Source organism: Heliconius melpomene, chromosome 20 (assembly GCF_056956725.1).
Source record: "Heliconius melpomene rosina isolate 202511_hmr_F chromosome 20, ASM5695672v1, whole genome shotgun sequence".
Taxonomy (NCBI): domain Eukaryota; kingdom Metazoa; phylum Arthropoda; class Insecta; order Lepidoptera; family Nymphalidae; genus Heliconius; species Heliconius melpomene.
Genome location: NC_140408.1, coordinates 5612312 through 5625166, shown reverse-complemented (window position 1 = coordinate 5625166; position 12855 = coordinate 5612312). Strand labels below are relative to the sequence as shown.

The 12855-nt window shown below is 39.0% G+C and overlaps 1 protein-coding gene across 8 annotated transcripts in view; it reads right to left on the bottom strand.

Annotated features, from left to right (window-relative positions):
- Positions 1–829: 829 nt before the first annotated feature.
- The window catches only part of dpy (fibrillin-like protein dumpy), a 103471-nt gene continuing 91445 nt past the window's right edge, over positions 830–12855 (bottom strand). For all 8 annotated transcript variants that reach the window (XM_085205078.1, XM_085205079.1, XM_085205080.1 and 5 more), the window contains 16 exons: positions 12362–12676; positions 11964–12263; positions 11401–11877; positions 10955–11311; positions 10655–10858; positions 10078–10257; positions 9394–9582; positions 8516–9280; positions 8016–8213; positions 7747–7944; positions 5547–7649; positions 5076–5464; positions 4729–4911; positions 4129–4399; positions 3601–3845; positions 830–3330 (listed from right to left, as the gene is read on the bottom strand). In XM_085205078.1, coding sequence (XP_085061204.1) covers positions 2953–3330; positions 3601–3845; positions 4129–4399; positions 4729–4911; positions 5076–5464; positions 5547–7649; positions 7747–7944; positions 8016–8213; positions 8516–9280; positions 9394–9582; positions 10078–10257; positions 10655–10858; positions 10955–11311; positions 11401–11877; positions 11964–12263; positions 12362–12676 — 6752 coding nt within the window. In that variant the 3' untranslated portion in view covers positions 830–2952. The remainder of the gene's footprint in view (positions 3331–3600; positions 3846–4128; positions 4400–4728; positions 4912–5075; positions 5465–5546; positions 7650–7746; positions 7945–8015; positions 8214–8515; positions 9281–9393; positions 9583–10077; positions 10258–10654; positions 10859–10954; positions 11312–11400; positions 11878–11963; positions 12264–12361; positions 12677–12855) is intronic.

Below are 12855 nucleotides of genomic sequence, written 5' to 3'. Positions count from 1 at the left end.
TACATAATATGGATAAGCTAAATACATATATTTATGTATAATATAACACAATAATTTAAGTATAGTTTAGTTTTATATACCATTATATTATTTTCTGACAGTTATACTGTACACATGCCTCTTTAGTATAACAATCATTTCAGTCAGTAAGGCTGGTAGTTTGGACTTGTTATTAACATTCTAGGTGCTATCGCCGGAAAGCTTTGTTACATTCTTTTGTCAAGTACTTAGTTACGTGCTTTCCTGACAATAAAGACTTACCGTCGTCTAGTATCAGATTTTACATATTACACATACACACAAAAAGGAATAGTTTCGTTTTGTTTTAGGTGAAGGCTGTACTGGATCTCTTTTTTTACATGTATCCTATAAATGTGTATATTTATATTTTTAATTACCGGTCAATTTCCTTCGTGTGTTTTCCATACAACGTGACATTGGCGAAATGAATTGTGCTCAACTGGCACGCTCGAAACGCCATATATCAAGAATTCAATTCAATTCAAAAAGGAATATTTATTTAGATTGATAGATTCACTCTGGTGTAGAGTCAAAGCGCGGCGTTGAGTTTCGCCACTCAACACGCAATGCCCCTAAAATTCGGCGGAAAGTGGGGAACGGTGTGTGAAATACAGCGTGAATTATAATACAGCGTGAATTATAAATAAATTAACAAACAGGCGAATAGACAAATCTATACTAATATAATAAAGCGGAAGAGTTTGTTTGTTTGTTTGTTTGTTTGTTTGTTTGTTTGTTTGTTTGTTTGTTTGTTTGTTTGTTTGTTTGTTTGTTTGTTTGTTTGTTTGTTTGTTTGTTTGTTTGTTTGTTTGTTTGTTTGTTTGTTTGTTTGTTTGTTTGTTTGTTTGTTTGTTTGTTTGTTTGTTTGTTTGTTTGTTTGTTTGTTTGTTTGTTTGAACGCTAAGATCTCTGGATCTACTGGTCCGATTTTCATTGTTTTTGTTTTGTATGAAAGCTGCATTCTTCAGAAGTGCTATAGGCTATATAACATTACATTACACATATATACTAATATATTTTAAAGTACATTCTAATTTGACATGCAATTTATTCTGCCATGTTAATAACAACCGTCGTTGCTACGCGACCGCTACCGCGACGTTTTGATATTCATCCTTATGAAAATAAATATAATAGTCACTTTTAGCATTTTATCTAGATTGCAATTATAGTTTACTGTATAACATTCTAATAAATAATTAAGGAGATGTCACTGATTCCAAATGACCTAGCCTACGAGTGGTATAGTATGAGTATGACCGACGCGAACGGGCAGATGACGTTGACGGTTTTATAAATTTTCATACATTTTCGAACTTTATTTGTTGTTTATAATTAATTTAAAATACACTTTGATTCTCTTCTTATTTTATTTGATATTGCCCGCTAAAATTATCCTACTTAATAGAGAGAAATGTTTAGTTATTTCGTAGAGTCGATATCTATGTACGCACGCACGGAAAACTTTAGGTACTTTTTCTAATATTAAGAATACCTATCCTTTAGTTACTTTTAATCCTTTTGTTAGTTCATTTCAATAACTCAGATAATTTTTTCTAATAATGTGTATCTACTTATTATTCTTTTTGATTATTTGAGCTTATATTTTCTTACTAATTCTATTGAGAATTGAAAATAATTTCATGAATATATTTAATAAATATTCTTATAGTTGAAGCAGGCGTAGCCGCGTCCGGGTCCACTAGTAAATATATAATCTGCGTAGTATTGCCGTAATAGATTTCATTTCCTCGAGACGGAATCAAACCCATACATGTAGAGTTTTCAGGCGTACAATTGTACCCCTGCGGCACGAGTGGCCTCAAACTTTCGATTTGATTTTAATTTTTTTTATTATCGATTAATCAATTAACCATTCATTGTACACTTATCTTTATAATATTTAGCTTTTTTTTTTTAAATTAAATACGAGTGTGAACTGTTATTATTTCAGAATGATAACACTTTTAGTGCTGAAAATTCTAATAAACCTGTCAAAAATTATTTCATAAAAAGTAGTGATTTATTTGATGTTGTCAATGTAGATTAAAGTGATTTTTTTATGTTATAGTTTATTTATTCTCTTACTCATATTGTTAGCGTGTTTTTTATGCTCCTACTACAGGTAAAACTTTTAAATGGCATAGGATCGCGTGAATAACGACAGGCAAATCTCTATAGAAATTATTTATACGCATGCAGATACTCATATTCGTTTTCATCATTTTGAGATATATTCGACTATGTACTTTAATTTTTTGTAACTTATAGTATCTATAGATGGCCAACTAATTTTGGTAGGTGACAAATCTCGGGGTGATATAAAAGCGCCTTCAAAAAATAAACTTAATTTTTTTTATAATGCGAAATAATTTTGAAATATTTTTTTTATAATTTAGTGAAAATTTAAAAATATAGACACCACCCCACGAAGTATTTGGTCTGAGTTACCTCGACCAATTAGAATGTTTGATATTCTGGGTTGTTCTTTTAACTAAGCGAGCAACAAAGCCTAGTTATTAAAAAACAAAAATACACTAGTAGCTGTTATTTTAAGAGAGATCATTAAGAAAAAAATGTGTGTAATATGCAGGCTTAAAATTAAAGATTTGTATATTTGTATATTAAATTTATTAATATTTGCTTACATGCTAATTTCTTTTAATTATTTTACAAAACTATGGTGATTTCGAATATTCATTATTTATCACAAAGTTCAGAGGAGGCGTCGAGTCTACGTTAATAATAATTAGTATAAAAAGTACAAATAGAATAATCTAATTAGGACGCCACGAGCGCGTGCGAGGGAGCGGCGCCCGCGGCGGCCTCGCCCGGCGGTCCTCCGGCGGCGCGCATAGTAACCGAGGAGAGAGGAAGAGCCGACACCGTCCGGCGCCGGCGGAGGAGCGGGGCGTGGACTAGTGCGCGGGCTTAGCGCTGGAACAGCGGGTTGGGGAAGTCGGGCGGGTGTGGCAGGGGCGCGGGCGGAGGGCGCGCGCGTCGCCACGCCACCAGCCAGCACGCAACCGCGGCCGCCACCGCCACCAGCGCCAGCAGGGCCGTCAGCGCCAGCGCCACCGCCAGCCCGGCCGCTGACACGCACACCTCGCCGCCGCCGCTGCCTTCCGCCGCTGTGTTGGATCCGTCTCTTTGTCGCGCCGCACGGGACGGGTCTCTTCGCTCCAGCGTCAGGATTTGGTTAGACTCGACCGTAACCTCCTCGCGTAGTTGGCCCGCGAGGGGACCGTCGTTATCGATAGTTTCTCGTTTACGACGTTTTCCAAACGCATCGAAGCCGCGACAATTTACCTACAAATTAATAACGTTTATAAAATTAAGAATGTTGAGGAAATATTATACAAAATGTGCATGTTGAATATAATTAACTACAGTTTTAATCAGATTAATATTCTAATTTAAACTAATCATGATTACTTAGTGTTAATATTAGTCTTATTTAATCAGAATAATATATACCTATATGTAATCATAATTTTTTTATTATAGATTAATAATCAGTAATTACACAATATGATTATTTTTTTTGATTACACGATATACTCGTATATAAATACTTACCGGTTGACACTTCCCGAAACATACGCGTATATTACATTGGAATCTTATATTGTCGCTGCTTGGAAATTTAAAAGCATTAAAAGCCGCTCTCAATGCACTTCCATCTTCACTTCTTTCCCATTCTCCAAAAATCGCGGCATCGGTGGCACAGCCATCTTCATCAGTGACAGTATATTCATTTTCTATGTTTGTGGCCACTTCACTGGTCTTTGCGATACAGCTGCGAGCAAACCCGCCATAGATACCTGCAAGATTGTTTTTATAATTATAAATATACTAATTTGTTTCACTACACTTTGGATAAAATTATTTCGCCCGATCTATTTTAAAAAACAATTAAATAGTCTATTTCATCAAATTATTTTTGTTGTATTAATAATATTAATTTACTACTTAAATCTATGTAAGCGCTATTTCTTAGATTTTTTTTATTTTGATATGCTCTGCTTTCTTACCTAGGAAAATCCACAAAATTTAAGTGTAAAATTAGTAAGTAATAATTAGAATCGCGTGTTTTAGAACACTTACTTGATGGTTGAACATCCACTTGCAGAACAAGGTTTTCACCGATTTCTGCGGAGTTGACCTGGTCGCCAGTGCGCGAGACGATGCGCATAGAGCAGGTGGGCGGTGGCCCAGTGTTGGCGATCGTACCGGCCGTTGTCAACATTGACACGTTAAACGCAAGTGTCACGTTCTGCTCCCCAGTTTTGTATATACATTTAATATGGAAAGCTTTGGCATTCGATGTCACTAGTTTCGGGTGTTTTTGCATCACAAGGACGAAGCTCGCCAGGCCCTGTAACCATATTTACATTAATTAATTTATTATTTATTATTATTATTAACATAATGTGTATTTTTATAATGCCAGTGCATGCTGGAAGTACTTTTAGATAAAATTAGCGTAACGCTGTGCACCCACACAGCAGGGTAGGCAGAGGAAACCTCTTGTTAAGACACTCCGTTCCCCATTTTCCAGGACAGGACTCAACATCGCGTTTGGCCTCGACATCAGATTAAATATTTAATATTTCATTTCTTCGAGTGGCGATACTTGTGCGCCTGCGCCACAACTGGTCTCAAGAACTGGCTAATATTTTTAAATAATATTTTAATTATACTTACGTTAACATGGACTAATCCGCAATCTCCAAATAACACTGTAAAGTCTACTGGACTTTCTTGATTTTCTGAAGTGTGAACAACGAGACGACATCGTTCATCTTTGCTGTATCCTTTTACGTATAGGACTCCATTGAAGTCCTTGATCTTTAAGCTAACTTTTACTCCATTTGCAAGACAGTATACCTAAAAATATGTTCATAATGAGATTTGAGCATTATCATACATATATATGTGTTTATGTATGTATTATATTTGTACGTATATAAATATATTCATATACGCCACGACGCCACAATATATACATATATGTATATCCTATTCTATAAAACAAGAACGTAAGTAAGTACCTGCATCTCAGGGAGTGGGAAGTCAGTTCGATAAGTCATATTTGAAGTGGAGGTAGCGTTGCAGTGTACTCTGGGGTTCCCAAAGTAACCAGTAATACAAGTGCACCGTGAACGATGAGCGACACCTTCACACGTGGCATGTAGTCCACAGGGCTCAGCTTCGCATGCTAGGACGCACTTGGCGTTAACGCAACGCGATGTTTCCTCACATTCATTATCAGCTCGACATCCAGCAGGGACACATATGTCTCCACGTGCTGTGAACCCGCGTTCTGAGTTACAAACGCAACGCCCTCTTGCATCGACCACTCTACCTTCGTGCTCCAGACACGGCATACATTCTCCATTTTCATCAGTGCCTTGTCCCTGAACACATTTCGTGATAGGTGCTGTAAAAAGACAATTTGATTTGTAGATACACAGTTTAAATGATTTACAAAAGTAATAATTTAAAAAAATATTTATATTTACGTTTAAATGTAGTACATTCTGTTAATGCATTTCCTCTAAATCCAGGTTTACATTCACATACCATTGTTTTGACTTGTAGTGTGTCGACAACTGAACATTCGGCATTTATACCACAGGGGTTTATTTCTAGACAGGGGTTAACACATTTATTTGACAAACAAGCAGTCGATGGTGGGCAATCAAAATCTGTATTGCAGATTGTCTCTGTCTTATTGCATCCTTCGCTAGTGCTTTGATATCCGGGGGGACAAACACAATACAATTCGTGAAGGTGCACGCGGCATTCTGCAGGCGCATCACAAATATTAGCAGTACAAGGTTCTACGCATTTTGAATTTATACATGATTTAAGCGGTGGACATTCCGAATTCGCTCGGCAGCTGATAGGAGTGCAGGCTAGAGTTGGATTACCAAATGTGCCAATTGCACAACGACATGACGCACGATGTTCAAATCCGTAACATTCAGCAAATTGCCCACAGATGTTGGGTTCTACTTTGCAGGCGGGTATACAATGTTTGTTAATACACATTTCGTCATCCGCACATTGATTGTTCGTCTGACATGCTATATCGTAACAGCCTGTACGAGGGTCTCCAACGAAGCCGGGTCGACAGGCACAGACTGGTTTATGATTTCTTATTTGACAATCGGTATTTGGCCCACATTGACATGGATTTTTGCAAACTGATGTTATGCAAGCGTGATTAGAATTACAATTATGATCAATTTCGCATGCTACTTCTGAAATTGGGGTAGCTGGTTTACAAGCACCTCTCCCACTACTTATGTAACCAGGTGGACATGAGCAGATCATTGTGCGTACAGGTAGCGTCGGCGACACTTCACATTGCGCTGGTTTTGAACAAGGTTGCAAGACTGTACAGGGATTCACACATTTTGATGCTAGGCACGCTAATCTATTTGGACAGTCTGCATCGACATAGCATTCTGCTGTTTCCTGAGGGCTACATTCTATGTACGGACTACCAATGAAACCTGGTTTACATTTACAAACGCTAAGATGGTTGCGGACTAAACATTCGGCATTATTTCCACAAATATCTCCAAGCTGGCATGGATTAATACAGCGATGCAAACGACACTGTTTGTCTTGCGGACAGTCGCCATTAGATCTACATTCTACAGCTATACAACCTCTATATGCATCTCCTTCGAATCCAGAGCGACAACGGCAATATACCTGAGATTTTTCTACCAAACATTCTGCATTAGGCCCACAAGTACTATTCAAAAGACAAGGGCTTATACAGTTCCCATTAACGCAGGCTTCTTGTGATTCACATTCTAAGTTTGTACGACACCCTACAATACGGCACTGACGATATGGATTGCCATCGTAACCTTCGCGACATGAACAAACTGGTCTGTGGTCACGAATAAAGCAATCAGCGTTTTCACCACAGTTACATGGATTTCTGCAAATTCTGTTAATACACGATTCCTGATCACTACAGTCTTTGTCCGATGAGCAACTTAAAGATGGTAGTTGAGTTGTCTTGCAGGCTCCGTTTTCATCAGTTATGTAGCCTTCTGGACACCGACAAATCATCGTTCGGAAAGGAACGCTGTCTGAGACAGTACAGGGAGCACCTGTGGCACAAGGCTTCAGTTCTTTACAAGCGTCCCGACATTCATCTTTAAGACATGCATAGCCGCTAGGGCAGTCACCATCCATTCTACATTCTGGTTCACCCAGTACTATAGTCCTTTCACAGTGTGACAACGGATCGCCTTGTGATAGAGCAGGTGGACATTTACAAGATGCAGCATGGTTGCGAGCGAAGCAATTAGCGTTATGAGCACATGGGTTGCCGCCTTCAGGTGAACAAGCGTTTAGACATACACCTTTAATGCACACGCTGTCCTCGTTGCAGTCGGAATTAATTACACAGTCTATTACTTGACATTTGTCATAAGGATTGCCAATAGTTTCTTTTGGACAACGGCATTTGGGTCGGTGGTTTTCACCGTAACATTCAGCATTAATAGCACAGGGAGCTTCCAAGACACACGGACTGACACAAGCCCCATTGTAGCACATGTCGCTGTCTTGACATTCAGAGTCAGATGAGCACTCAACTGTAATCATTACATATTACAATAAGTAAACATACATACCGATATTTATATCTGTTTTAAAAAATATTTACATGAGAGTATAAATGTATTGTCTCACCTTTTACACATCGAACATATGGATTTCCTGAATGATTGATTTCACATGCACAAACTGGATGGTGTCTTATGACTGTACATTGAGCATTAGTGCCGCACAAGCACGGACTAACACATATACCGTTAATACAAGCTTGAGAGAGAGGACAATCAGAGTTCGCCTTGCAACCAACAGGAATTACGGACTTGTCTTGAGAAGCTGTAATGGAGATGTCATTCAATATGGTTAAAGTTAATACATATTTAATTTTAATAATAAAAGAAACTTACGTGGCACACAACGTATTTTAGGATTGCCTGTATATTCTCTAGGGCAAGAGCAGAGTGGAACGTGATCTATGACACGGCATAAAGTACCAATTCCACAGGCATCAGCGCAAGGATTGACACATGTTCGGTCATTACATGCTTGTTCTGGTCCACAGTCATCATCCTTATAACACTCTACAATCGATGGTTGTCTAGCTTCTGAGAAAAAAAAAGATTATTGCGACAAAAATCTAAAGATGCGTCAGTATTATCAAAGAATGGACCTCAATTATTATCTTTCTAATCTACCGTACAGTTTTCACAGTACAGTTTCCACTTGATTTAAATAATATTTACATAAAGCTTATTAATTTGTGATTACTAATCTTGCTACTAGACCCAAAATAACTACTTTTATAATTAAAATATCAAAAAAATTATATAAAAATAATATTCAGCTATTCAGTTCAGTATATTAGGATAAATATTAAATATATTAATAAAAAATAAATATAAATTACCTGGATTACATTCTATTCTTGAATTACCAATATAGCCCGGAGGACAGTTACAACGCGACATATGGTCAGTAGATTCGCAGAGCGCGTTGTGTCCACACGGCAAAGCTTTGCAAGCATCCACACATTTCCCGCGACGACACGTCTGACTATTAGCGCAATCTAAATCGGCGGAGCAGTCAGCTTCCGGGAGTGCACGGCATCCACTATCGGGGGCCACGCGATCGCCATCAGGACATACGCATGCGACCGCCCGTAGCGGCAGTATGTCCACTGTTCTACAAAGTAAGCTGGCTTCGCAGGGATTACCGATGCACAAATCCACACAGCGAGCATTCACACAGCCGAGGGGGCGCACGCAATCTGAGTCAGTGGCGCATTCGTAGGTCAAATCTGTAGATGTGCAGCCGCGGCCGTATGCGTCACCGCTATATCCAGATGGGCAAGAGCAAATTGGTCGGTGAAGACTAGCCGTACAGATAGCTCCTGGCGCGCAGCTGTTTTCTGAACAAGCGGGTTGACAGAATTGATTTAGTCGGTTACATATCTGAGTGACGTCACAATCTTCATTGTATTGGCATTTTCCGGAAATGCAGGCACGATGTGGATCTCCCTGAGTTCCTGGTGGACAGCGGCAGGTAGGCGTGTGAGCGATAACTTCGCAGATTGCGTTTCTGCCGCAGTTATCTCCGAGGGTACAAGGATCGCGGCAGTATCCGTTTGTGCAGATTTTATCGAATGGACAGTCATCGTCAGAAGTACACTCCGCTAAAGAAAATGTAAATAAATTGCAAATGAAAAATTATTTTTTACATTGAAATAAATGTAATTTTTGTAAACATATGTACATATATACAACATTATTGTCAAGAACAACTTACGGGAGTAGCACGAGCGCGCTGGGTCGCCGGCAGTGCCCGGCGGACAGCGGCAACGCGCGCGGTGGTCTCGAGCCTCACACAACGCGCCGGCCCCGCACGCTCCTGCGCAGGCTGAAATGCAGCGTTGTGCAACGCACGCTTCTGCCGCACCGCACTCAGAGTCCAACAGGCACATCGGTCCTGACACATCTATTTAAAAAAAAATGTTAATACACCATTGGACTACATATAAAAAAATTAACTTGAAAAAATATCTTTCAGTATTTATATATATTTATTATAAATTGCCTAGTATATGTTTCCTATTATTTGAAGTTATTTGAAAAAAAATATGTTTTTGTGCTTATATTGCACTAGCGAACGCGTTGTATCCTTAAGGGGTGATTTGTAATAAACCATAAAATACATATTCAATTAAATATTTTTAAAAGTCTAAATTTCAAATTTTATAAAAATCGGTGGCGATTTAAAGATTTTTCCATATAAACTTTCTATCCCTATTTCATCCGTTTAAGGTTAAAATCTTTCAAAATCCCTTCTTAGTGGACGTCCAGAATACGAAAATAAACATCTGTCCAAATCTCACATTTCTATCATCAAGAGTTACGGCTGTGCGTGCGTCTTACCTCTGTCAGTAAGAACATGTCCTTTTATATAAATAGATTATACGAGTGCATTACTCACTTGGTACACATACTACGTTGGGGTCGCCTTTAAGTGGTGGTATGCAGACGCAGGAAGCGCGGTGCGCTTGGGCATGACACTCAGCCCCAATACCGCACTTTTTCTCGCACACTTGCCTGCAATGGCCCTGGGAGCATTCTTCTTCATCACCGCATTCCCAGTCTTCTGAACATTGTCCCCCTTTAAAATGTGTTTTTTTTACATTAGTATAATAAATCAATAATAAAAAAGTTAGTCAACTATTAAAATAAATAGATAAGTACATTTTGTGTACATTTACTTAATTACAAATAAATATAACGAAAAATTACAGTAAGAGATAGACAGTGCCGCCACTCCAAATTTATGATTATTTACAAAAAATGTGTATCATACAAAATTTATATATTTCCATGTATATATACATTATACATACTTTTGTGAATTCATTGATCACATCCAAGGTTTGCTTTTATGTTCTGATTTAATATAATACGACATGGCACATAATTACATATCTTTTATGCGCCAGTTCTGAAAACTTAAAATATTATAAGCAATACATACCAAATATTTAGCATTTATACAAAATACTTACTTGGATTGCATTGTACAGATGCATCACCGGTCAAAGGCGGAGGACACTCGCAAACAAGTGTCCTGAAAGGCAATGTATTAGTTACGCGGCAAACGGCTCTTACGCCGCACGATGTAGAGTCACAAGGATTGTTGCAAGTTCCTTGAAGGCACGCAAGTCCTGGACCACATTCAGCATCTTCATTGCACTCCACATACTCATGGACTAAAAATAAATGTAGATTTTTTTGGTTAAACTCGAAACAAAAAATAAATAATGATATTGGTATCTGTTATAATCAAGAATTATGAAATATATTACCTGGTTTGCATTCTATTGTTGGATTTCCGCGAGTTCCACGGGGACATTCACACGTAGGGGCATGATTAATAACTTTACAAGATGCATCTATAGCGCACGCTGCAGGACATGGGTCTTGGCATATCTTTGCCTTACAAGCTAACCAATTGGGACATTCATTATCTACTGTACATTCGTCTTTGTGACAGATGCTCCATGGATCGCCTTTAGTGCCAGAGTTACATTCACAGGAAGCGGTGTGTCCTCGCGAAACGCAGTAAGCTTCAACTCCGCAACGCAACCGTAAGCACACCTTCACGCATGAGCCACTTTCACAACTTTCATCATCTGGACAATCATTGTTGCTCTGGCATTGAACTATAAAAAAATATAAGAAAAAATTGTTATACAAAAAATTTTTATTTCATAAATTTATAATACTATTAAAGTAAGTAAGTACTTAATACCTGAATAGCATCCGACGTAGGCGTCTCCTCCATAACCTGGCAAGCAAGTGCAACGGGCTCTGTGCTGTTTAGCAAGGCATCGAGCGTTCACTCCACAGATGGTGGCACTGCATACTTGAGCGCATTTAGAGTCAACACATGCGGCATTATCTGCACATTGATTGTCGCGAATACATTCCGGCAGAGAAGGTGCTGGTGTAATTATAGTTATAAGCTCACAACGCACAAATGGATAACCGGTGTAACCCACAGGGCAAGAGCAAACAGCGGAGTGTCGAATACCAGAACAAACACCATTGATTCCACATGCATTAATACATGGGTCTAAACATTTTCTATTGATACAGGCACGGTCTCCTGAACAATCATCGTTGACTATACATTCAGGGTAGGTACAGATGCCATCGCGACAAACTCCGTGCGGTCCACAAGGATTAGGATCACATGGATCAAACACGGCAGGACTTGGTGCTGTATCTAAAAATGTATGTCAATTTTAGCTTTTTTGTTAAATAAAATTAAATATTTTTTGCCAAATTACTTATGGAATAAAATTACTCTACCTCTGATTCTGCAATTAAGGAATGGGTCACCGGTAGTAGTCGGTGGACAGGAGCATATGGGTGCGTGGTCGAATACTCGGCAAACTGCACCATTTCCACAGGCGCCAATACAAGGATCAATACATTTGTTACGCACACAGGCACGGTCTCGCGGGCATTCGGAGCTCACAACGCACTCTGGGCGACAACCAGTAGATGCAGCGTTTCCACTCGTACCACTCGGGCAGGAACAGAAAGCGTTATCGCCAACAACAGAACAAAGTGCGCCCGGACCGCATGGAGATGGCGTACAAGGGGGAGCTAAAAATAATAATAGTCAATAATATTATATTGTTACATTTTGACAAATACTTACGTACTCGTACATACACATATCCATTTGAATTATTATATTTTACCTGAAACGACGACGTCACATCTTTCGAAAGCGTTTCCCCTTGTTCCTAGCGGACAAGAACAAAGTGGTACATGATTTATAGTTTCACATTCAGCCCCGATTCCACAAGTTCCTTCGCAAGGATCACGGCAATGAGATCTTATACAGGCTCGGCTTGGTGAACAATCTGAGTCTGCTATACATTCGGGTCTGCAGCCTGTGTAGGGGTCACCGCGTAGATTTGCCTCACACTCACACGAAGCACTAGTACCTCGTGATCGACAAATTGCACCAGGACCACATGGAGATGGATTGCACGGGTCGTTTGGTGGCTTTGCTGTGAAATCAATATTATACTATTATAACAACCATGGCTATATAAATAAGCAAGTAAGATAAGCAGCTTTGCTTAGTATGACGAACTATCCGCATAAAAAACACAAGGCCTTTTTAAGTTTCGCAAATTAAAACCCATGCCTAAGCTTTAAGTGCGAAAACATAAGATGGCCCTGACGT